At 35.5% G+C, this 24,972-nt stretch overlaps 1 protein-coding gene across 4 annotated transcripts in view; it reads left to right on the top strand.

Annotated features, from left to right (window-relative positions):
- QKI (QKI, KH domain containing RNA binding) overlaps positions 1-24,972 on the top strand; it is a 142,135-nt gene that overhangs the window by 27,654 nt on the left and 89,509 nt on the right. For all 4 annotated transcript variants that reach the window (XM_058534023.1, XM_058534022.1, XM_058534021.1 and 1 more), the window contains exon 2: positions 10,584-10,726. In XM_058534023.1, the coding sequence (XP_058390006.1) occupies positions 10,584-10,726 (143 nt within the window). The remainder of the gene's footprint in view (positions 1-10,583; positions 10,727-24,972) is intronic.

The raw sequence follows: 24,972 nt of genomic DNA, 5'->3' as shown, positions 1-24,972 counted from the left end.
GGGGTTTCACTTTTATGTGGGCATCGGTAACAGTTGTGAATGTCATTTGACATTCATTTGCTTTTGTTTATGGAGTTCAGGTAAACAGGTGGTACATGATTACAGATCTTAGATTTTTCCTTCATTGAGCATAGGTGGAATTTGACATACAATTGAAAAGGATAATTAAAAATCAAAGAAATTAATTGTTACCTAGGAAAAGCACCCCACTCCTCCCCCCTGCGCAGACCTAATTCCTTCGAAATTTGGGGGAGTTCTGTTTTATTTTTCACTCTGATTTACCAAATTCCTTTTAAAGCCCTAAGAGATTTGGAGCTTGAAGAGGATAAAATATATAGAGACAGACCCCTCCTCACCTCTCCAAATTCACATGTGTAGAGCCTGGTTACAGGAGAATTTGGTGCTTTACAAGGATATCATTTAAAGTAAATCCTGGTGCCCAGAAGTTTAAGACATTTTGGAATGTGCAGTTCCAACAGGAGTAGGATTGACTGTGGTTTAACGGATCATTGAGTTTATATAACCCTCTCCTGTGGGATATTGATACAGAGGAGGCAAAAAATGGACTTCTCTTTGAAGAAACGGGAAAGTGCACAGACTCCTGATTGATACAATTTTTAGAACAGGAAGAAACCATAAATGCGATCTGGTCTAACCTTACTGTACAGTGGAGGAAACTGAGACCCAGAGGGTTAAGTTCAAAGCCACACAGCTAAATCTTACGGAGAATCAGGAGTAAAATCTAAGTTGTGTAAACTCAAGGCCAGTACTTTTTTCCTTACTACATGCAGTTATTAGAAAGATTTGCTTTTTACAGAAAGATCATTGTTTATGGATTGTAGTCTTTCTCCATGTTCTTAAGGCAGGTTTAAAGTACGTGTGTGTTTTAAGCAGTCTCTGTTAAAGAAAATTAAGGAGATTATTTTGAACTATTTTGATTATTTTGAATTAAAGAGATTATTTTGAGATCCTCATAGGTAAGCAGGCTTTTTTTTTCCCCAAAGACTAGAAAAGTAAGACATTTGCATGGCTTTCATTTTCTCCCACAGCTATCCTCCCCCCTCCATTAGAATAAATAAGTCTGAAGGCCAAAGCAAAAATTTTTATTTTAATTTTTTATTTGGAAATAGATTTAGACGTAAAAAAATAGAAAAAATAGTACACAGGTTAATGTTAATGACTCGTATAACCATAGTACAATTATGAAACCAAGAAATTAACTTGATACAATATTATTAACTAATTTGCAGATCTTATTCAAATTTCACCATTTTTCCTACTCATGTCCTTTTTCTGGTCTGAGATGCAATCCAAGATCTCAACATTGCATTTAGTGGTGATGTCTCTTTAGTTTCCTCAGTCTGTGACAGTGTCACATTCTTTCATGATACTTTTCTTGACACTTTTGAGGGTTAATGGTCAGTTATTTTGCAGAATATTCTTCAATTTGGGTTTGTCTGATGTTTTCTCATGATTAGATTGAGGTTATGCATTTTTGGTAAGAAAACCATAGAAGAACTATTGGACCCTTCTCAGTGCATCATGCTATGGGTATGTCTTATTGTTGGTGATTTTAACTTTGCCTGGTTAAGGCTGTTATCTGCTAGGTTTCTTCACTGTACAGTTACTCCTGTTTCCTTTATAACTAATAAATGTCTTATGGGGAGATACTGAAACTGTACAGAAGTCTTGTTTCTCATCATACTTTTGTTCACCAATTTTAGCATCCACTGAATGGTCCTTGCCTGTGGTGGTTTTCTCATGGTGATTTTGTGTGTCCATCTTTCCTTCTATATTTAGTAATTGGAATTCTGTAAGGAGTATCTGACCCTTTGCCCTCATGTATTTATTTATTCAATTATTTATGTCATTATGGTCTCATGGATTATAATCCATTACTGTCATCATATTATAAGTAAAAATTTCTAAGAAAAGTATTTATTTTAAAAAAGTTAATACATTGAAGTGATTAAAAATTTAAAGACCTGTACGAGTATGTGGTGAAAAATGTCTCTTCCACCACAGTAATCCTGGGTACCCATTTCCATTGCTATGAGTATACACTCATGCGTCTCTTAACGACCAGATGTTCTGAGAAATGTGTCATTAGGCGATTTTGTCGTGTGAACATCATAGAGTGTACTTACACAAACTTAGATGGCTTAGCCTACTGCACATGTGGGCTATCTGGTACTAATCTTATGGGACCACTGTTGTATATGCAGCCGCTTGTTGGCCAAAACATCGTTATTGGGTGCATGACTGTATTTTCATTCTTTCAGAAATTTTAAAAGGGTTGGGAGAAGAGTCGTTAATAAAAAGCGGTGGATTCTCAAGTATTACTTTTTACATGGATTCTGATGATACCTACTGGTACTGTTGCATCTTCTTCAGATATTCATTGACAAATGTTTCTTAACTAGGTTTCTTAATCTTCAGATTTAAATTTTAATACAATGGATATTATACAGAGATAAGGACTAATTTCCCCTGAGTATTCTAAAAAACTAAATGACAACATTTTTATTAAATAATACTTGATATATAAAATGTAAAACTAACCAGGTTTAAAAGTAACTAGCCTCCAAACAAAATCCAATTTAAATGAGAAAGGATGTCTATTCCAATTAAATAATTGTTTTTTATTCACTTTTAAAAAACGCTTTTTCCCACTATGTTTGTTTTTTCTAATAGCCTGTTTGCCTTCTTTGTATACCAGCTGTATCCATTTATTCGTTCAAGATTGTCATTCTGGTAGGAACCTAGGCCTAGATTTGATCTACAGAACTGCATTCTATTAGCATGGAGTAAAAGAGGAGGGCTGCAGAGACTTTTGTTTTTTGGTAGTCACTAGTAAAACAGTGAACATATTGGACTACACTTGTTATGTAGTACAGCTAGCAATAAACCAAAAGTTGGTTTGTTCCATTTTCTTACTTTCCATTGTCTAATTATCATCTTTGAAAGTGAGTTTTAAGGGCTTCTTATTCCAGGAAGTCCTTTATGAAACCCTAAAAGCTGATTGGACTAGCTGTGGCCTTGGACCAATTCTTTAATCTCTGAGCATTAATTTCTTTCTTCTTGTTTTTTTTTGTAAAATGGGTATTATATGGGCTGGCCCCATGGCCTAGTGGTTAAGTTCAGCATGCTCTGCTTTGGCAGCCCAGATTCAGTTCCCTGGCGCAGACCTACACCACTCATCAAACCATGCTGCGGTGCCAAACCACATACAAAAAAGAGGAAGATAGGCAGCTCAGGGCGAATCTTCTTCAGCAAAAATAAATAAATAAATAAATAAATAAAGTGGGTATTATAATATATCCTACTTCAGATTCTGGTTAGGATCAGATGATAAGTCATCTAAAGTATTTTAGCATGAAGGAGATGCTCATGTTAAAAAAATAATTAGATAGGTCTTTGTGGTTTATTTTTAGAGTTGGGAATCAGTGACTTAATCCTTATTATAATTTTATATAGGAATCCAATATTATAATGCAGCATTTTGACTTAAAGTACTTTCTACCATCCTAATGAGAATATCTTTGTTTTCTAAGTGATTATTGTAAAAAATTTCTTATAGTAATGTGAAAGCTAAGTAGTCCCTATAAATCCATCTCCTAGAGATGATTACTGTTGATAGTTGTTATATCCTTTTTTTTTGACTTCTGTATGTCTTTCTAAAAATACACATACATGATATAAATTGGATCATATAATAGACATTCTTTTCTGTAACTTTTGAAAGAGCTTTCCAAGAAGGTGCAGCTACTTTTAAATACCTACCATGATACAAAACTGCTGAGAACAATCAAGGAAACAAGATGGACTTTTTTGTGTGTGTGAGGAAGATGAGCCCTGAGCTAAGATCCGTTGCCAATCCTCCTCTTTTTTTTGCTGAGGAAGATTGGCCCTGGACTAACATCCATGCCCACCTTCCTCTACTTTATATGGGACGCCGCCACAGCATGGCTTGACAAGCGGCGTGCCAGTCCGCGCCCGGGATCCAAACCTGTGAAGCCCAGACTGCCGAAGCGGAGCGCGCGAACTTAACCACTACGCCACCAGGCTGGTCCCAAGATGGACATTTTTATAAGAAGCTTGCTGTTTCATATTTTTTAAGTGAAATTTATCAACGCTTTTGCACAATTATTAATTTTGGCAATTTAAAGGAGGGCTATGATGTTGAATTAAATTTTGTAGTTTTTCTTTTGTGCTTATAGTTCTGAAGTACAAAACACAATTTAACCCAAAAAAATAAGGTCCCATCTAGAAAATTATTGATAGCTTGAGTTTTTTTTTCTTGCCAGTTTCAAAGCAGTTGCCTCAGAATTAAATCAGATTTAATTTATTCGGTTGTTTGAATAAGCAAGACATGTTCCACTAAATAGTGCATATTCTCTGGTAACCTGCTTTTTTATTCATTTGCTTTCTGTGCCTTGTGGATGTGGTCTTTTAAAATGAGCACAGGGAAGCTATATTATTTCGTGGGTTTTGCTCTGCCCAGAATATCTTTAAAACTTTCCCTGTATTTAGTAAACCTTGAATTAGAGGTTTCTTTTTACAGAAGAGATTGTTGTTGCCCCTAACTAAATAAGGGTACATAACAGCCACCTCTTTATGTAGTTGCAGTTGTTCTTCAGTTATAAATAGACTCCTAATATTATTGTTTTAATATTTAATGGGTTTTATGTAAATAGAGACTAGTAATTTGTTAATTAGGATCTAAAATAACTAAAATCTTACTTGGCTTTTAGTGGTAGTGTGCCAGTTTAGTGTCTGTCAAGAACTGGATTGCAGATAGTGGGGAAATAAGAGCTAATTTAAACTTCAGTTGAAGTGAATGCTGTCATTTTAACTTTGCTTATAAAATTTATACTATGGACATCAAAGCATATGTGTTTTTATAAATAGTTGGCTTTTATTTTACTGAATAAATTAATGAAAAATGTTAAATTTAAAAAACGAAGCACTAATGGTCCAGTGACATTGTAACCTTTTCATTTCTTTCTGTATTTTAGCTCCAGCTGTATTACAATGCTAAGGTAATTTTTTTGATGGATTTAAATGTAAGGCATAAAGAATAAGCAGATAGATGCCCAAATAAAATATATATATGTCTATAACATAAGCCTAGTCAGTTGAGCAATTGGAATTAGCCACCACGACACTGAGTGTAAGATGTGTTTTGTGTGAAAATTTTCTCAGTGTTTTAAAAAGTCGTCTTGTAATTTGGATTGTTACAAATCCCAAAAATAATTATTGTGAATTTTGTTTTTATATTTTATTATGTGTATATCATTAATAGTTTTTTGTTTACTACTGAGCTGGTAAATATCTTTCATATTTCATTTTCTAATTTTTATTTTCTTGGTTTAAATTTGTTGAAAACATTGTAAATCATAAAGTAAAATAGGACTGTATTTTATTCTTTATCTAGTCTTCCAACATTACAGTATTGAATTTGCACGTAGCCATTATCTATCTATCTATGTTAGGAAATGACTACTTAATTTCACAATTTAGATTTCATAGCCTATAATTTTCTATCTCTAATAGTTCTTCATGTTGTCCTTAATTCTGACATTCTGCTTTTCCACAGAGTGGTTGATCTGTTAGTTAATCCAGTAATTCAGATTTTAAAAGAAGGTGCAAAATTTTAAGGTGGCAGAGGGTGGGGTGCACGTACAGTAATTCAGATACAGTAAAAGAGTGGTGGTGATGGAAAAGCCAAAGGCAGAAATGAGCTGAGGCTTATGAAACATAAGAATGATTTTAAAATAAAGATTATAGTTAACTCCATAGTTAGGCGAGTTAAGGGGAAGGGAAAAAGCTTAAGGCAGATGATGTAATATTGACAGGTCACGTAAAACAGGACTTCGCAGGGACTATTTTCCCTTCTCTCTAGGAGCAGAATTTACTGACCGATAATTCAGCTTTAGTTTCGAAAAGGAAAAAAATCCAGATAATTAAAGCAGAGAAATGTGAGGAGACTGTAAGTAGACAACTGAAACAAGTTTTGAGGCCTAAACAAAAATAGTTTTCAGGGTATTGAAATTTGAAAAAATGTGATCACTGAATACAATTCAAGAAAATATGGAAAATGAGAGGAACTTGAATGCTGGAAAGATGAATACTCCCCAAAGCTGAAAAATTTATATTCTAAACTTGATGGCACACTTGTAGGTTCCAAAACAGATTATTTCCTGTTTAAACTGTTGGATCCAGAGGGTGGTTTGGGTCCCAGTGTAGCTGCAGATTTTGTCAGATAGTTGATAAGGTGTTCCTGTATTTTGGTATCCAGGCTAGAGAAATGTGTCCACTATGAAACTAGTTAGCAGTTAGTTGAATCCTTGATTCATAGACTAGTCATCCCTAAAGAATGTCAACTGATGGATTATCATCAGTCTGAAGGGATACGTCTAGTAGAAAACAACCAGGAAAAAAATTTAAATCGTTCACTGATGTCTAAACAAACAGTTGTGAAAGTATGAAATTGGATGCTTGGCTGAGCACCAGCACCATGTCAGCAATTTGATGTGCTCGCCAAAGAAGTAAAGGTATTCTTAAACACGCTGTGGAAGTGGAGTGTTTGAGACTGGAGGTGGGCAGCCTCAGTCTGCATGTTCATTCGTTGTCAGGGAAGGATGTGTGCAGTGCAGAGTTTTCCATTTTAAAAGGGACATAGACAAATGGAGTGTGTCTAGATAACCATGTCATTATATAGCTTAGAGAAGAGGACACTTAAATATTATTGAACTTTTCAGGTATTTGTAGGGCTGTTATATGAAAGAGTCATTTGACCTATTTTATGAGCTTTGGAGGAGTGAGTGGAGAAATTTTAGGAAAGATTTTGGTTCAGTAAAATTTGTAACATTTAAGAACTTCACAGATGTCTGTAACAAATTTTCTTGATATTGGGGATATTTTTGGGTTATTGTAGTGGGAATTTTTATATTAGGTGATTAAACAAATGGTTCTGAACTTTTAGTTCTCTTGACCACTGCTTGAGGTTGATGAAGGTAGTGTGGAGATGAGGGGACATCTGAGCAAGTGTTATCATGTAATGTTTGATAAAACAAAAGAATATATAGAACATATTAGTTATGAAGCATTCATATGTTTCATAAATGAACACCTGTGAACCCACTACTCAGGAAGGAACTAGAGCATTACCCATACCTGTGACATGTTTCTGTAATATTTTGGCTATGATTATATCAACTTGATAGGATAGCATTATCAAAAGCTCTGATTATCAGGACTTACAGAATGAAAAGCTTTGGAGACGAAACTTTTTTTTTTTATTGATGTCATAATAGTTTATAACATTGTGAGATTCCAGTTGTATATTATTACTTGTTAGTCACCATATAAAGAGACAAAACTTTTTAAAACATGGGGTTATGGGGGAAAATAATAAATGGGGTTCTTGCATACTGAGGTGGAAACCGGTGGATTCAGTTAAGTTATTAAATAAGCAACCTCTAATTATATAAAGTACAGCCACAGAGAGTTTAAGTAAGAGACTTGTGTAAAATCAGACCAACAGTTAATGTTAGAACTAGAATCAGAACATGTTCTGACTTGAGTATTGTGAATAACATGCCAAGAAGTGCTAATGATTTCCTGGCTAGAAAGGTGCTGTTGATAAAGGTAATTCTCAGCTGGTTAGACTCCACAATGAATAAGACTGTAAATTCCTTGAGTACTAGAACTGTCTTAGTCATCTTTTCATTCCCATCAGTAGTGTCTTGTATGTAATTGGTGTTCTGTTATTGAGTGATATATCTTAGAGATTGAAAGAAACATGGTAGAAAGACTTTTTATCTTAAGAAAAGTAGAGTTTATAATTATATTATTTGTACTTTTGCTTCACGTAACTTGCCATTGTTAGAAAGCAAAGATCAGAGTTTCTTTCCTCTTGACTTCTTTCTTGACCCTAATACCCTGCAGCAGAGTAGATTGCTCCTGCTTTTGTGCTACCATTATCTCTAATCTATACCTCCTACTGTTCTTATACCCTAGGTATCTATTTGTTTATGTAACTCCCATATTAGACTAAGTTCTTTGACAGCTGGAACCATGACTAGTTTAACTTTAATCCCCTAGAACCTCGCTTGTTCTTCCCTTCATTCACCCACCCATCTACCCAATCCACCAAGTATTGATTGAGGACCCACTGTGTTCCAGGCACTGTTCTAAGAGCTGGGGATACAGCGGGTAACAGAATCTCATGGAACTTTCAGTTATTAATCAAAGAATCACACCAGTGTTTATAGAAACACAACTTAAGTGGTAAATGTATTTTTCCTTCAATTATATCATCTAATTGAATATATGAAGGTTATTGGGTTTTGTATATTTATATATATTTTTAATCAAGTCATCTTATCTGAATTTTCTTATTTATAATTGATTTTCTTGGTTTTTCTAAGTTGGATAAATTTGTTTACCTGGAAAATCTTTTCCCCTTCAGTCTGTTGTATTACTGTGTTTGCTTATAGATTTTTAAATATTGAACTATTCTTCCATTTACGGTATAAACTACACTTTGTCTTGGTGCATTGTTCTTTTAATATGCTGGCATAGCTTATTCATTTAGGATGTTTGTATCTATCTTTATAAGCAAATTTTACGTATGCTATCATCGGATTTTTATATCAGTGTTATTAACTTTATAACGAATTGGGCAATTTCTGAAGAGGAAATTTAAATGTAACAAATTAATATTGAAAGTGCTTTTATATAGAGACCTGGACTAAAGGATGTATGTGTAATTTTAATTAGATTAAAGTTTTCTAATGCCCTTTGGTTAATAGCTTGTAATTACGTGAATTATGTAAACAGTCCTTTATGTTTAAATTATTACTTGGTCATTGAAAACTTGATTTAATTGCTGTCATATGCTAATTTAAGATAAACACTGATTTGATACTGGGCATCTTTAGGAAAGATTTTCTTATGAAACTAAAAGTATAAAAAAGAACTTAAAGAATGAAGTCTTGCCCTTGTAATGTATTTAAATCCAAGGTACTTTCTTTTGATTTTTTAAAAATTTCATTTGCTATTCAGAGATAAACATTTGGTAAGCTTTGACAAGCAAATTGTTATTTAAGAAAGAAAGTTTGTTATAAAATGAATATTGCCATCACTGAAGCTGAAAATGTATTATAGTGCAGTAGTTGCACTGGTTAAGACTTTATAACTGGATAAGAACACCTTTGATCATGCCTTTTTGCTGTGTTGGATTTTATTTAACTTTTGATTTAAATAACTAGTTAAGAAAATAAAAGTGTGCATTCATATTTGATAGTTCCTTAATGGCAATACATTGAAATCCCATGTTTGGAAGGCATACAAAATACATTTTAAAAATAAAAGGCATTCTGTTTACTAACGGATACAAGCCTTTTCCCCAAGGAGAACATGATCTATAGCATGGAGAGATGGTTACAGAGTCATCCAGCTAATTTAATAATGACAACTCTTATTAGACAGCATGTTCCAGTGTGCAGGAGCCTATTCTCTAGCACATTGTGGAAGCTTAATAAAGAATTCTTGAAAGAATTAATTGATTTCTTTGTACAGGACTTGATCATTAAAATAGATTTTTCCATACTTTTTAAAGAAGTATATTTATACCTAGGATGTCATAATAGTTTTTTTTAAAAAGATCGTTGATTTAGTTATCTCTTCTTTTTTCTTTCTTCTATTTCATTCATTAACCCAGTGTAGTTTGATCTCCCTTACCATCTTTTCCTTAATACTTCTCTGATCACCAGTGGCTTAGTGGTGAAATCCAAGGTACCCTCTTTTGCTTTTTATCTTACCATACTTTTGTGGTATTTGACACTCTTGATCATCCTGTCCTTGAATCTGTCATTTTTTAGCTGCTTTGATACCTCTCTTCCCTAATTCTCCTATCTACCTCCATTTCTTCTTGGTTTGGATCTTCTTTTCCTCACCTCTTAAATGTTGCTTTTCCTGGGATTCATTCAGTCCTTCCTTTTCTCTATACCTTCTCTAAGACATCTCTTCTTCTATAGCTTTAACTACTAAATTTGTGTATCAGACGCAGACTTCTGCTCAACTTAAAATCTGTGTATCTCTTGGACATCTCTGTTTGGACACTGCAAAAATGGTTAAAATATCTAACAAAGTGGTGCAGTTTAAATCTCATTCAGACAGATTAGTTCTGAAGTATGAGAGAGTCTTGGGTATTAATTTTGTCTGATAGGTATTCTTATGATAGTTATTTGACTGCTAGCCTCATTTAGGGATGGAGAAATTAGGTAAAGTATCAGGTCAGTTTCTTAGTGAATAAGAGCTTGGGCTCTGAAGTTAGTTTTAATAGAATATTATTTGGTTGGTATAAATTTGATCTCTGGTAGAAATTAATTAAGGCTATAGTTCTGTTAAACATAGACTTAATCCGGAGAATGACAGACTAGACCAACAATTCTTTACTTCTATGAGTTTTAGCACTTTATCAATGAAATCTTCCCCTACCTTCTTATTTTTTTTTCCTAAACTAGCAAGAATAATTTTTTGTCTAACACATTTAAAATTTTTACTTTTAACAGAAATTAGCAGAGTACGGAAAGACATGTACAATGACACATTAAATGGCAGTACAGAGAAAAGGAGTGCAGAATTGCCTGATGCTGTGGGACCTATTGTTCAGTTGCAAGAGAAACTTTATGTGCCTGTAAAAGAATACCCAGATGTAAGTATATTTTGTTGTTTTATTCAATTTCTTTTTTGCTTCACGTACTTTGGGAAGAGATGTATCTGGTGGTAAATACTTAAGCATTGTCAGCCGCTTTACAAAAACTTCATGTGAGGGACTAGAGGTGTGAATAATTTGGCATGAATAATTTAAAAAATTTCTTTCTAAATATGTTTTCATTTGAATGCTGCTATACCACTTTTGCAAATGCACATGGTAAAGACTTAGTTTTAGATTTCAAATTGAGGCGAGAATTATGGAAAGAGCTTTGGCCTGAATGTCAGAGAGCACCAAGCACAGCTCTCTGCTCGTCTTTACTTGACCTCTGAGAAGCCACAGCCTGGGCCAGGTTATCCTTTCAGTAGAATGAGAGTTTGGACTCTGTGACAGCTAGGATTCCTTTCAGCTCTAAAATTTTTATAACCACTGTTTGTAATTTTTTTGTTTTGTTCATCTTAGTCCCTTGCTCAACTATTCTCTATAAGCAGCTTGTTGTGAGTAGCCTCCTTGTCCTGTACTAGGTAATTTATAAATAGCTCCAAACTCGTTGCCTTTGGTTACAAAGCCCTAAATGATATGATCCTTTCTGTCTGTCTGACCTCATCACAAATCATTTCTCTTCCTCAGTACACTGTAGTCACTTTGGCTCTTAGAATTAGTCAAGTCTGTTCCCAACCTAAGGACCGTTATGTTAGCTGTACACTGATCTCTACTGGCTGACTTCTTGTCATTATGATTATATTAGCTTAAATGTCACTTCTGATAGGCCTCCCCTGACCATTTTATCTAAAAGCAATCTGGTTACTCATTGTTTCACATAAGTCTCTTTATTTCTCTGCAGTAGCATTTATTAGCTGTTATTTTCCATGTTTATTTTTCTGTGTCTCTTCAGCAGAGTATAAGGTACTTAAATCAAGAACCTGTTTTTCTTATTAACTGCTGTATTCCCACTGCGCATAATATTGGCGCATAATAGGCATCCAGTACCTATCAAATAAATAAAGGCAAATTGGTGGCTTTTTGCTAGGTTTCAGAGGACTTTTCTGAAAACAAGTATAAGAAGGAGTTGGTATTTTAACATCAAAAATGTGATGTGTACTCTAAGATTCATTGATTATATTGACAGTATACTAGCCTGGAAATGGGAAATACTTGTCTTAAGTTGGATTAATGAGAAAAAGCTTTGATATTTCACAAGTTGCCTTTCCAATACAATTTTCTTTAAAACTCTAATACATTTACTTTTTTTATAAGTATTTTTGCTTGCAAATATACAAACAGTTCTGGATAACCTAGGCAAACAGAGTTTGTTGGAAGATAATTGGGTATAGTACACAGGATTAAAGGAATAGCTGGAGAACACACTTAAGACAGGAATCAGGGCAGCTCTGAGAACCTCAGCAGTAGGAGTTTGGATCTTCTCTGTTGAGAGCCATGCTCTTGACATAATTAGGTATCAATGCCTCTCAGACTTTATCTTCAAACTTCAGATTCTTAGGAGAGAGAATGTGTTTTGGACCAATCTGGCATGACTAAGACTGTGAGGTTAACCTACGTAACATAGACATGACCACTGTGGACCCACTCTGGGTGTTGAATGATTCCTAGAGATGGGAAATTGTGATTTGGGCAGCTCTCCCAATTGGAGTCTCCTGCTGTTTGGTGTTTCAGTATCTCTTAAAGGATATCACCCTACTCATCTGCTTGTTTAAACTCTAAAGGATAAAGTTTCAGCACTAGTCATTAACATAGAATGCATAAGATGGTAAGACCTTGTTAGAGAATGTAACCTTGATCTGCCTGGTCCCCATTCTTCTTAAAAAAAAAAAAACACAACCCTATCTAGGGAAGAGATATTTATATTGCATTATTTAAAAGACGTATGTTCCATACAATCCTCTAAGTCAGAAGGGATGTAGTTTATGGTGTGGGTCAAGAGGGAGGCATATTCTTGTTCTTCTTCCGCCAGTTGAGATTTGTTGCCCTGGTCAGCTGCTATTGCCCACAGGTGTTTGGGAGCATAACATTATCCAGGTCACTGGTCTTAAAATGTGGTTCCGGAACTATAGTATCCATACCTCCTGGGAGCTTGTAAATCTTCAAGCTCTACCTTAGACTAGTTGAATCAGAAACTCTATGCCGAGGGCTGACAATCTGCCTTCCAAGCCCTATAGATGATTCTGATGTATGCTCAAGTTTGAGAAACGCTGCTCTCATTTGTGTATATGCTCCGAATAAGCTGGGCTGACAGGTCATCACGTATGGTCCTTTTGCCAGGCGTTGTTCCAGGAGGCAGGTCGAGTGGTGAACTAAACAGTGTCTCTGCTCTTGTGGAGCAGGCATTGCAGTGGCAGAGACAGACAATAAACAAATGAATATTTACTTTAGGTGCAGTCAGTGCTGTGGAAAAACAGATAAATGGTAACTGTGTTTATAGTCAAGGAATCTCTTAAAAGATGAAGGGAATGCAGAGAACTGAACGGAGCGATGGGAAGGAAGGCATGAAAATCATCTGGGGGAAAAACATTCCAGGCCAAGTGAACAGCAAGTGTGCTGAATCTGAGGCATGAGCATGCTTGGGAAGTGTGGTGAGGTGCAAGATTAGACAGTTAGCAGAGGAGCCATAGCATATAGGGACTCTTGGCCCCAGTAGGAATTTCAGATACTGTTTTGAGTGAAATGGGAAGCCTTTCAGATGTTTTGAGCCAGGAAGTGGCATGAGTTCGGTTGGGTTTTAATAGATTCATTCTGGCTGCTGTATGGAGAGAGGCTTTGGGCAATGGTGGCAGCAGGGAGAACAGCTAGGGGGCAGATGAGGAACTTGAACAAGAGGGCTTAGAAATGTTTGGATCCTGCATAATTGTCAATTTATAGCCCATAGGGTTTAGTGATAGATTGGATAATGGAGTGTGAGGGAAAGTTAGGAATAGCTCAAAGGTTTTAATCAATTGGAGTAATAGAGTCGTTAATTCCTGAGGGAAGAGCAGGTTGGGGAGAGAGGGGTTCAGCAGTTCTGATCTTAGAAGTGTTGAGTTTTAAGTCAGACCTCCAGATGTGAGCATGCCAGATAACGTAGTTGGGTATATGAGTTGTGCGTGACTCTTGGCGCCCAAAAATGTCTACTTTAACAACGCCTTTTTTTTTTTTCTTTGAGGAAGATAGGCCCTGAGCTAACATCTGTTGCCAGTCTTCCTCCTTTTTTGCTCTTTTCTCCCCCCAAAGCCCCAGTGGATAGTTGTGTGTCGTAGTTGTACATCCTTCTAGTTGCTCCATGTGGGATGCTGCCTCAGCGTGGCTTGATGAGCAGTGCCTGTGTCCACACCCAGGATCTGAACCGGTGAACCCTGGGCCGCTGCAGCAGAGTGCACGAATTTAACCGTTACGCCACCGGGCCGGCCCCTAACAACACTTTTTAAATGAGAAACTAGTTGTAATTCATAGCAGGAGAGAAATAGATATAAAACCATTTTGGTCCTCCAGACGATATTTTTAGTACGTTGGTTTTAAATTTCTGTTAAAAGAATTTGTTTGGCAAAATTGGGATCTGTACATAGGTTTTGAGTTTGTCTTCTTTGAGGTTATTAATACATACCAAATGAGTAGTAACTGTTTTGTGGTGTATATTAAGAACTTTATCTCACCTTTTAAAAAAAATTAAATAATATTAAACAAAACAAAATAAAATCTGTGTCAGATTTTGGCAGTATGGGAAAAGATTTGTTTTAGAATTATGAATTAATTATTGGCCACAAAGAAATATATATGCATTCTTGCTCTTGCTTTTTTTCGCTAAATATATCTTAGAGATCATTACATATGGGGCTTCTCTGCCACCCTGCATTTGTATGAAAGCTTGATTTTGTGAGTGAATTCATCTTATTTGACTCGAAAATACTTTTATTATTATTAAAACTTCAGAGGGGCGGCGTAGCATAGTGGTCAAAAGTATGGACTTAGACCTAGACCCCTGGCTGGCTCTGCTGCTTGTTTTGTGACTTTGGGCAAATTACTTGTCATTTCTGGTCCTCAGTTTTATCATCTCTGTAATGGAGATAGTAAGTCTTGCACAGGTTTATGAGGAGTTCTGAGTGAGTTACTATATGTAAAGCACTTGGAAAATGCCTTTATGCTGTGTAGGTGTTACCAGAATGTGAGCTCCATGAGGGTGGGGATGTTGTCTGTTTTTATATTCTTGCTGCTTAGAATAGTGTCTGGTAAGTGGTAGAGGCACAATAAATATTTGTTGCGCAAATATTGGTAAACTTTTTTTTTTAACCTTGCATTTGCACATAGCAACTTGTTTCTAGAAGTAAGTGTTAATTTGGAGGTATTGTTTTGGACTTGACTGTTTATAGCACTGGAACTGATAGGAGAAGAAGGTCTGCAATTCAGTGTTTGGGAAATGAGATAGTGCTGTATAATAGCCTTCACAATGTTTTTGAGTCAGTGACTTGATGTGGGAATGAGAAGGTAATATGAGTAGCTTACTGAAAATTTTACAAAATTCCTGTTAATGTTATATTTATTAATAAAGCAGATGTTTATTGCATCTCTACTGTATACCACACACATCCTGGGGATGGTGATATTAATTCAGCTGAGAAAACTCTTAGACATAGTCAAGATAATAGTGGGATTTTGAGCCAGACAAGCCTAGGTTTTGAATCCTGGCTTACCACCTTTACTGGCTGTGTTTGTCAACAATTGCCACAATAATGCTGTATAATAAGCTACCCTAAAACTCGGTGGCTTAAAATAACAAGCATGGATTTCTGTGCTCTTTGGTCTGTACTGTATATTGGCTGAGGTTCTGCTGATCAGGCTGAGCTGAGGTTGATCTAGGCTGACTGCGGATGGGCTTAGATCTCTATTATGTTCCTGCGGGGCCCAGCCCAAAGGGGCAGCAGCTCCTTGGAGCATGCTCTTCTCATGGCAGGTTACTGGAGTGCCAGAGCCAAGCCAGATTGCTTAAGCACGTGTAAGGCCTCTGTTCTTGTCCTATCCGCTCACATTCCATTAGCCCACTGACTATTAACTGTGGACGATTTTGCCTCTTTGAGATGTTTGGCAATATCTGGAGATACTTTTGATTGGCAGAACTTGGAGAAGTTACTAATGGCATCTAGTGGGTAGATGCCAGGATTGCTGCTAAACATCCTACAATGCAGAGGACAGGCCCCCACAGCAAAGAATTATTCTGCCCAAAATGTCAGTAGTGCTAAGGTTGAGAAACTGCATTATCAAGTCACTCCATCCACAATGAGAAGGGGACTGGGATAAATATTTGTTGAAAAATAATTGAGAGTATTACATTGACTTTGAGCACGTTACCTTTTAAGAATCAGTGTCCTTATCTATAAAATTATAAGGTCTACCTCATAGAATTGTCGGAAGGAATGATGACAAATGTATGGCATCTGATAGAGCGCTCAATGTGGTTCTTGTGATCATGGATAAGGAAAAAAATCCTGTGGGCTTCCTAAAAGCCCACAGTCTTTTAGGAAAGATAAAAGATATTGCATTAAATCATTTAAAACTATTTAAGTTTATCATACATTCATAAAATGACAGACGTGAATGAAGATTAAAGTTATACATAGGCCATCAAACTGGTAATTTGACCACTTATTAAGGACTTGTTTGAATCCATGGAGATCTTATAAACGGTGTGTGGAGTTAACTCTGATTGATGTAAGTAAAAGATGTTATGTTTCAATGATTCAGTAATATTTCTATCACTCAATTTGCCTAGTTACCAATTTTGAGTTACAAGAAATTGTTTTCTAGATCTGCTCAAGTGGTAGATAAGTTTCAAATATTGGCAAAGTCTAGCTGTTAGGGATATTAGTCGTCCTGTGTATACATGAACAGATTGGGATGTGCTATGATGAAATTGTAGTGAGACTTTTTCCAGAGATTTTATATGAAGATAACTCTGATTTTCTGATGTTTTTGAAATGGGTTTTAATTTTGAATGATTATAGCCTTGAAAGGTATGTCTTGGGTCTAGGCTATCATGATGACACATATTGTCAAAGGTTTATAACATGGGTAAACACCATTTCAGATATTTTTTCCAGCTTGTAGGATCTCAGCCTGCAACTGTAATTAATAATATAGATTTATGATGTTATTCACAATACTCTCATAATAATAATCTCTGTTAATGGTAGAGGATGAGTTTTAACTTGCCTTTCAATTCAGTTTTCTTGGGTTTGCAGATAAAATTTGGCTAGTCATAGCTTCTGAGTTAGTATAGGGTTATTGGTAGTTTTCTCTTATTTCTCAAGATTGTCACCTATAAATTGGCTGTTCAGCTGGCGTTTATTTTGGAGGGGTTATGAGAAGAGAAAGGGATCAGTGCAGTTAGTTATTTTTCCTTAGGCCTTTGTTCCTTTGACTATTGTGGCTATGGTAGCTTTCTTATTGTGTTGAAGGAATTAATGAAGAGTCCTCAAGAGTCTTGATATAAACTACTTTTCACCTTTGTTCTTTTCAGAAACAAGTGGACGTTAAATCAAAATTTAATGATCTGCAAAGTCTCCTGTTTCAATACCTAGGTTAAACCTTGATGTTTGGCCTGGATATCATCTTAATTAAGAATGAATATGAAATGTTTTAAAAGTAAAATCTATACCTCTCTCTTCTTTGACTGTTTATACAGGAAACTATTAAAGATAGATTGTTGATTTTAAGAAGGATAGTGTATATTTTTATTGAGTGGAGTTGTGAAGTTTTTCAGGTTACATATTAACCTGTTGGAGTTTTTAATTTAGTGGTATGATTTGATAATATAGAGCATGTCTTTAAGTTTTAGGTAGAGAAACTGTTGTTGTTGACTTAGAACTTTAAACAGATTAATTTAGTGAAGGTCATTTTCATGATTTTTGTTTTGTTTTTGGTTTTGAAGTTTCCTTTTTATTTCACTCTGCAAGGGTTTATTGAGGGCCTGCTGTGTACCAAATATTTAATAGGCTGTTTATGGTCTGAAGCGTACTAAATTTCTTAGGGTGTTAATAGAAATTATTACAAAAAGTATATTAAGACAATCTGAAAACAGTGAATTTTGTTTAGCTTAGGTTTTTTCAGTTTAACAACTTTTAAAATAATAAGTCTTCTCAGAGTCTTAAAATGCTAATGCTTTCTTTTGTAAGTAACATATTTTAATATTTAAAAGGAACTAGTGTTTAGAAGAACAAATTAAAAGATGGAATTAGTTTTTAGGGAAGAATTATTGCTTGTAAGCAGATGTTTTCTGGGCTTAATTGAGATAGAAAGTTTTATCTATGATTTATCTTAACCCTCAAATTTTTTTGGATATGGTCTGCTAAAATTATTGTTACAAAGGACTTAATGAATCAGTTGGATACCTAATCACGGGTGTCTAACCTCCATATCTCTAAGACTCTCATAGAAATAACCGAAGCAATAGAATACAAAAATTGGAGAGAAAGCTGCTTTTCAGTGCTATTCGTATTCCAGAAACATTGAGGTATTTTTGTTAGATACCAGGGGAAAGCTTGAGGTGTTGACCTGCAGTTGGCCCATCTTGAGAGAGCAGTATCTCTTGGAACGCAGTGAAGCAGTCAATAACAGAATCTTCCTGATCCTAACTGTTTTCTCTCCACAATGAAATGGGCTTTGGAGTGTCAAAGCTTATAACACTTGAACTCGACCACCCATCTTAGTGCCTGCTTATAGTAGTAGGTGACCTAAATTTATTTTATGAGTGAATGAACTCATCATTTATGCCTTCTTTTGGTTTGAATTTGAGCAGAAAACTACCACAGTTTTTTATCGAACCTCCCTTAACTTTACCTGAGGGACATTGAAATTGAACTTTTCAATGACTAGCCTTGAAACTAAATTTAGTTAATTATTTCGTTGGGAAAGCATATTATATATGTCTTAATAAACACAGCTTTTTAGAACAAAATAGTTCATAAATGAAGTAGGTACTTCTTGAAATGTAATTTAGACTACCATGAAAAACTGCTTTTCCCAACTCCCAAAACAGTATCATCAGTAAGCAGCCTACCTAGCATGAGCTTGGCTATCTCTGTGTTTCATATTGGTAGGATAATTTTTTCTTTATTATTTGGTAAGGAATTGATTGAGCTTAAAAAAATATATCTATGTTTTATTGTTTGGGGTTATAGAATAATGATTGTTTTGATTAGGTTCTTGCCTTTTTACTTGTGAGATTGTATAAAAGCAGTATAAATTTGCATTTTAAGGACAGATTAAGACACAAAAAAACCCCGAAATTTAAAAAGTAATTAGAAACATGAAGGCTAAAGAGGAAATCGTAGTATAAACCAGTAAACTTTTGGTATCATTCTTTTATTCCAGAATGTTGTGTGTGGCTTGTGCTAGGCAGCTGGCACAAGAATATGAAAAGACATAATCCTTCTCTCCTGATACCGTTACAGCCATAATCCGTTATATAGTAACGAGGGCCTGAGCTAAGGCAATGCCAGTTGAAATGAAGAAAAGAGGACAGATTAAATAATGAAAATCTTAAGATTTCTTAGTCTGTTACATGTCGAGGCTAAGAGTGAGACGGGGCCTTGCTAGTGGGGCTATTCGCTGAAAATAGAGAATACAGAAGGGGGAGAAGATTTTATAATCTAATATTGTAGAGGAACCAAGAGTAAGATGATAAATATACTATAATAAGAGAACATAATAACTAAAAACCACCGTAAGCTGAGTTGTTTGTAACAATGTAGGAACATTGAATCAGAGTAGTATTAAAGACAGTTATCAGTAGGTCAAATATGACTAAAATTTGTGCCACAAAAAGCAAGCCACTTACAGTTAATACTTTTGAAACAGTATATAAGGCTGATAATATTTATTCAGCAAAGTGTAAGAAATCAATTTCAAAGAGCCTTAGACAGTATTCATAATCTAGGGTGAGAACTACATATTTCATCTCCTAGACTCTTCTTCAGGGTCTGAGGTGACATTTGTAAGCTCAGTCTTGACTCAAATAATCATATTCTTTTTCTCTTTTTTTGAAGTTATACATATTTGTCATTGAAATGTGCAGATGAAGTAATAATCACATAAAGGTTTTCATTCATATAAAAGGTTCAGTTAAGATTAAGAAGATGTATATGATTGTTAAAGCAGTGATCCCAATCAGTAAAAGACAGATGAAAATATTGAAAAGGCAAGGTGTGGTTATGTAAAAGTAGTATAGTAATGATATGTTTTGGGATGTAGGTGGAGAAGAAATTATAAAAACACAACTGGACTCATTCTGAAAGTAAACTTGGATCTGAGGAGGGTTTTTATTAAACTTTATAGTAAACATTTTGAATGATGAACAAGAATGAGAAAACATGGGTTTCTGGTGTGGTCAGGGTATATGTTTAAAAAGCGAGGCATTACACTATACTTATGAAGTGTCTAAACTCTGTACTCAAAGCAAGTGTTCTAGGATTTGGGCTACTTTTGTAACCTCTCATATTAAACGTAGATGATAAGGGTAACCACCTTCCACTGTTGTTGTGAGGATTGAGTGATTTAATGCATGTCAAGTGCCAAGCCTAGAAACTGGCTTTTACTGAAACACTCATCGTAAAACGTACTTCAGCGTACTCGACGCCTAAGAAATGTTGAATGACGTAGTCCTTGCACTCAGTGATACTTCCATATTGAAATAGAAAGTGGAAATAATATTTGTTTTGTTTCTGTGATATCATTGCCTCTGCTGTTTGGAATTTACCCTGAAATCAGTCAGTCAGGCTTACCACGTGGGATATTTCTGAAATGTATGAGTTCCTGTGCTGCATATAACTTATTTAGTCATTGAATTTTTTGCCGTGAGAAAGAAGAATTACTATATGATTTCTGCAAACACTTTTAAATTGTATTATCCAACAATCTGAATAAACATTATTTTCTTCTTTGTGCTGTATGATTGTGTGAGGCACTATGGATTAAAAAAAAAAATCTGTTGCAGGTTCCTGACTTCAAGGAATGACCTGCAAGAGACATGTAGCTCATTGCATACCCTGTGATAAGGGCTGTAAGAGGGGGTACAAAGTGCTCTGAGATCCTCACTTTGGAGGAGAAAACATCTATCTGTAGGAATCAGAGAACACACAAGGAAATCACAGAAGGAACGCTTGAGCTCAATATTGTGTGATGAGGAGGATTTGACATATTTGGTGGAAAAGAAGAAAGGAAGGTGTTAAAGGGAAGAAAAATTAAAAATACCTCTAAAGTAACCTCTAAAAGTAATTTTTAGAGAACAGTGAATGTTTGTATGTCTGAACAGAACGGTAATAAATAAAGGTTTGAAAAGTAGCTTGGGATCTTTTAAAAAGGCCTTGTATGTTCGAGTTTGGATCTTACACTGTCAAAAATATTGTTGTCTACTTGTGTCATAAAACCCTTATTGGCTTTCATTGCCTTCATATTTTTATTTTAACTGATTAATAATTTTTTGTTTTTCTAAGCAGTTGTTATTTAGCGTCTGGAAGGATAATCATCTATCTTATTTACCTGAGTTTATTTTGAATGGTTTCAGCCTCTTTCCCAATTATATCTCTATTCCAAGGATGAAGATTTGCCATATTTTAGGATATCCATATTCATATGCCACAGATTTCCTATTTTGGTTATTATTGGTTACTGTTTTCCCCCTTTACAGCTGCCAGTATAAATACCTCTTCTTATATAGCCTTGTGCCACCAGCGGAAGATGTGTATATAGGCCTAATATTTGAAAGGTTTTGCAAAATGAATCCTATAATAATTATTATATAGCATAAGGAGACGTATGAGACTGCTTATCTAGAATTACTAAGAAGATAGAAAAGGGATAAGACATTAGTCTCCTCAAAAAGCACAAGACATTTAGATGTATTCTGTTTTTTTTTTGTTTTGTTTTTTGTGAGGAAGATCAGCCCTGAGCTAACATCCATGCCACTCCTCCTCTTTTTGCTGAGGAAGACTGGCCCTGTGCTAACGTCTGTGCCCATCTTCCTCCACTTTATATGGGACGCTGCCACAGCATGGCTTGACAAGCGGTGCATCGGTGCGCACCTGGGATCCGAACCCCAGGCCGCCAGCAGCGGAGCGTGCGCACCTAACCGCTACGCCATGGGGCCGGCCCCCTAATTCTGGTATTTTTAATTAAAAACATTTGTACTGCAACGTAGTCACTACTCTCATCATACACATTTACATAAAGTAGGCTCACTGGTTTTGACTACACTGGAGGTGCTCCATTTTTTGTCATCTGCTAAGTGAAAGACTTCATCAACACATATACATTTGTGTGTGTGTGTGTGTTTCATACCTACTATGTTACTTATGTGATATAATGTAAAATTTGTAAGGTGTCTAACTAAAATCACCTTAGAAATACTGGACACAATATTTAAAAAATTATCAATCTGTTGTGCCAAAAGCAATCCAAAGAAGTGCATGTCCTTTTTAAAATTGTTTTTCCAAAATTTTAAGCTGAAATTACTCTAATATTTCTTAGAAATGTTTCATTGAAATGCTTTTGGAAATTCATTTTTTATTAGTTTTCTGTTTTGGTAGTGTTTTGTCACAGGAGGTTTTCTCTTTAATTGTGGATTTCTTAAAAGGTTAATGGAAAGATTTGCCATAATACTTTATATTTTGTCATTGGGAGAAAACTATCATTTCTATTTAAAATGAAGTGAGCAGCATACAAATAGCATTAGACATGATTGTTGTTAACCTCTTCTTTAGAAATTAACATGCCACTTGGCAGAAATATAATTGGTGAGCCACAGAGAAGGTCTGTACTTAAAACAGTAGGGTTAATGACTGTCTTTTTTTTCCTTCTTTCTTTCCCTTCTTTTGGCCTTTAAAGTTGCAGTTAGCTCGGGCTGTTTGAAATGATTTTCTTTGAATGTGTTGTGACATTGTTTTAATTGAATGAAGCTGCAGAACTAGCATGATAAATCAACACAGAATGAATTTTAATGCAAGGCAAACGACATTAACTTGGAAATTGGTTGCAGTAGACAAAGCAGCTACTGTGATTAATTTTTTTCATTCTCTACTTACAACATTTTGAGAAGGATGACCTTGATGGTTTCGATCGTATTAGAATCCCAGTAGTATGCACTTTAACACACTTGAGCTGTTAAGAGATTGGTTCATTTTTAAGGTTAGGAAAATTTTGTGTTACGGATTTAATATGTTGGTTTTGCCTGGTTTTAAAACAGTTTTTGTTTAGTAAATAATAATTGTGAGGATTACTTAGCTGTGGTAGAAGTCTATTTCTATGTAATCTTAATGCTGTATTTCTAGCAGAAGAGGTTTAATATATCAAAAGAACAGGATATGCCAAAGAGGGTCTTCTAAGTATTGGTATGTCATGAAGTGTAGGCCAACCAGTTTGACAAAGAACATAAGTCAAAGACAATTACATATTAGTTACTGGAAGTGCTAAAGTACCTCCAATCATAATGCATTTTTCCAGACAGTCTTTGCCCTGTTTGAGATAATAATGTATATTCAGTATGTGAGTTGCTTTGGAAAAGGATCTATATAGAGCACAACTACTATTGCGGGAGAGCTGGCAAGGCTACTTATTGTAAGAAACAGTCAAGGAAGAAATAGAGTAAAGGCATTTTCACAGATTTCTTGAGAGCAGGGAGAATTTCTCCTCCCACTTCTCTTCTTTGTCCCCCTCCTTTTTTTTAATCCCTAGCGTCTGTTTCACTCTACCACATAGCAAACCTTGAATAAATGTTTTATTAAAAATGAAAGGCTGTTTTCTATTCTACTGAAAAATACCTACACTAAACCAAACCAGTAAGGGATGGAATGAGGAGATTCTTGTCTCTGTTCAGGTTGTTTTGAGGGGCAGAAGGAGAGTGAAGTTTTATAGAATCTGTGACTCTGTAAGAAAGTGGAGTCAGGAAGTTGCAGAAAAGTAGGAAGAGCTTGCTATAAGTGAACATAGGACCAGGTCTGTTGATAGACTTTCTGTGATACGTGTCTTTTTTCTCTTACTCAGACTCTCATTCTAATATGTTTTTACTCCATACTGCCTGAAGTCATGTCAGTTCTAGATCCATTTAGACTAAAAGGCAACCTCAAAAATGCCATGGACTTCTCTGTTTGTTAAGGACTAACAGGGTAATTCAGACCAGCTGAGCAGCTCCAAAATAGGACACAGTAGGAGAAAACATCTGCTTGAATGCATCAGAGACCCAGCAAGATTGTGAAGAATTACTAGTTCAGGATCCTAAGGAGGACAGATAATCAAGGATGTAAGCCTGGCTTTGGGAGCTCCTTTTCCTGTGGGTACGTTTGCTGCATCTGGAGAGGACACATGAGAGACTGAACCTTGGGGGACAGGGGTTGGAGTCTATAATCTGTCTGTGTGGACTTCTCCCCATCCCCAGTCTTTGCTTTGAGTGCATTCTAGGAGTACGAGTGAACCAGAATTTCCCAGGCCCTCACAGATATTGCATGTCAGTCTCAATATGTGAAATTGTATTGAAGTGATCTTGGGTTGCTAGTAACAGTAGATGCCTGGCAGAAAGCTTATATATATCCTCTCTGGAGGAAGGTAACATCATTTTAGGCCTATGTTATTTCTGTAAGCTATTTAGTAAGTACAGTATTTGATAGACACTATAAAATAACCAAACACACAAGAAGGTAAGATGACATTAACAAAAATCTGAAGAAACAACAAAACAATAGAAACAAGTCCACAGGGACTCTAGATATTAGAATTATCAGACCCAGACTTTATAAATGCTATGCTTACTATATATAGGGAGACAGAAGACAAGTTGGAGAAATATGGCTGAGAAATGGAAACCATAACAGAAAAAACAAACTGAAAAATTCCTTAACTGGAATTTACAGGTTTAACAGAAGATTAGAAGCATTTGAAGAGAGAATTAGTGAACTGGGAGATAGCTCAGAAGAAAATACTCAGCATGGAGAGGCAGAGGGATGGAAAAACTAGAAGAGAGTATGAAAAATTAAAGGAATCCATTAATTGGAGTATTAGAAGAAGAAGAGAGATGGAATGGGACAGAATCAGTGTTCGGGGGGGTATGGGTGAGAACTTTAAAGCAAAGAAATAAAGTCACAGATTTATGAAACTCTGAACCGTTAAAACAAAATCCATACCTAGGCACATCATAGTAAAACTCCTGAAAACTAATGTTGAGGAGGAAGTCTTAAAAGTATCAAAAAAAGGGAAAAGATTATCTTCAAAGGAGA

Source organism: Diceros bicornis, chromosome 39 (assembly GCF_020826845.1).
Source record: "Diceros bicornis minor isolate mBicDic1 chromosome 39, mDicBic1.mat.cur, whole genome shotgun sequence".
NCBI lineage: Eukaryota > Metazoa > Chordata > Mammalia > Perissodactyla > Rhinocerotidae > Diceros > Diceros bicornis.
The sequence above is the reverse complement of the archived record's forward strand: the minus strand, read 5'-3'. Positions and strand labels throughout refer to the sequence as shown.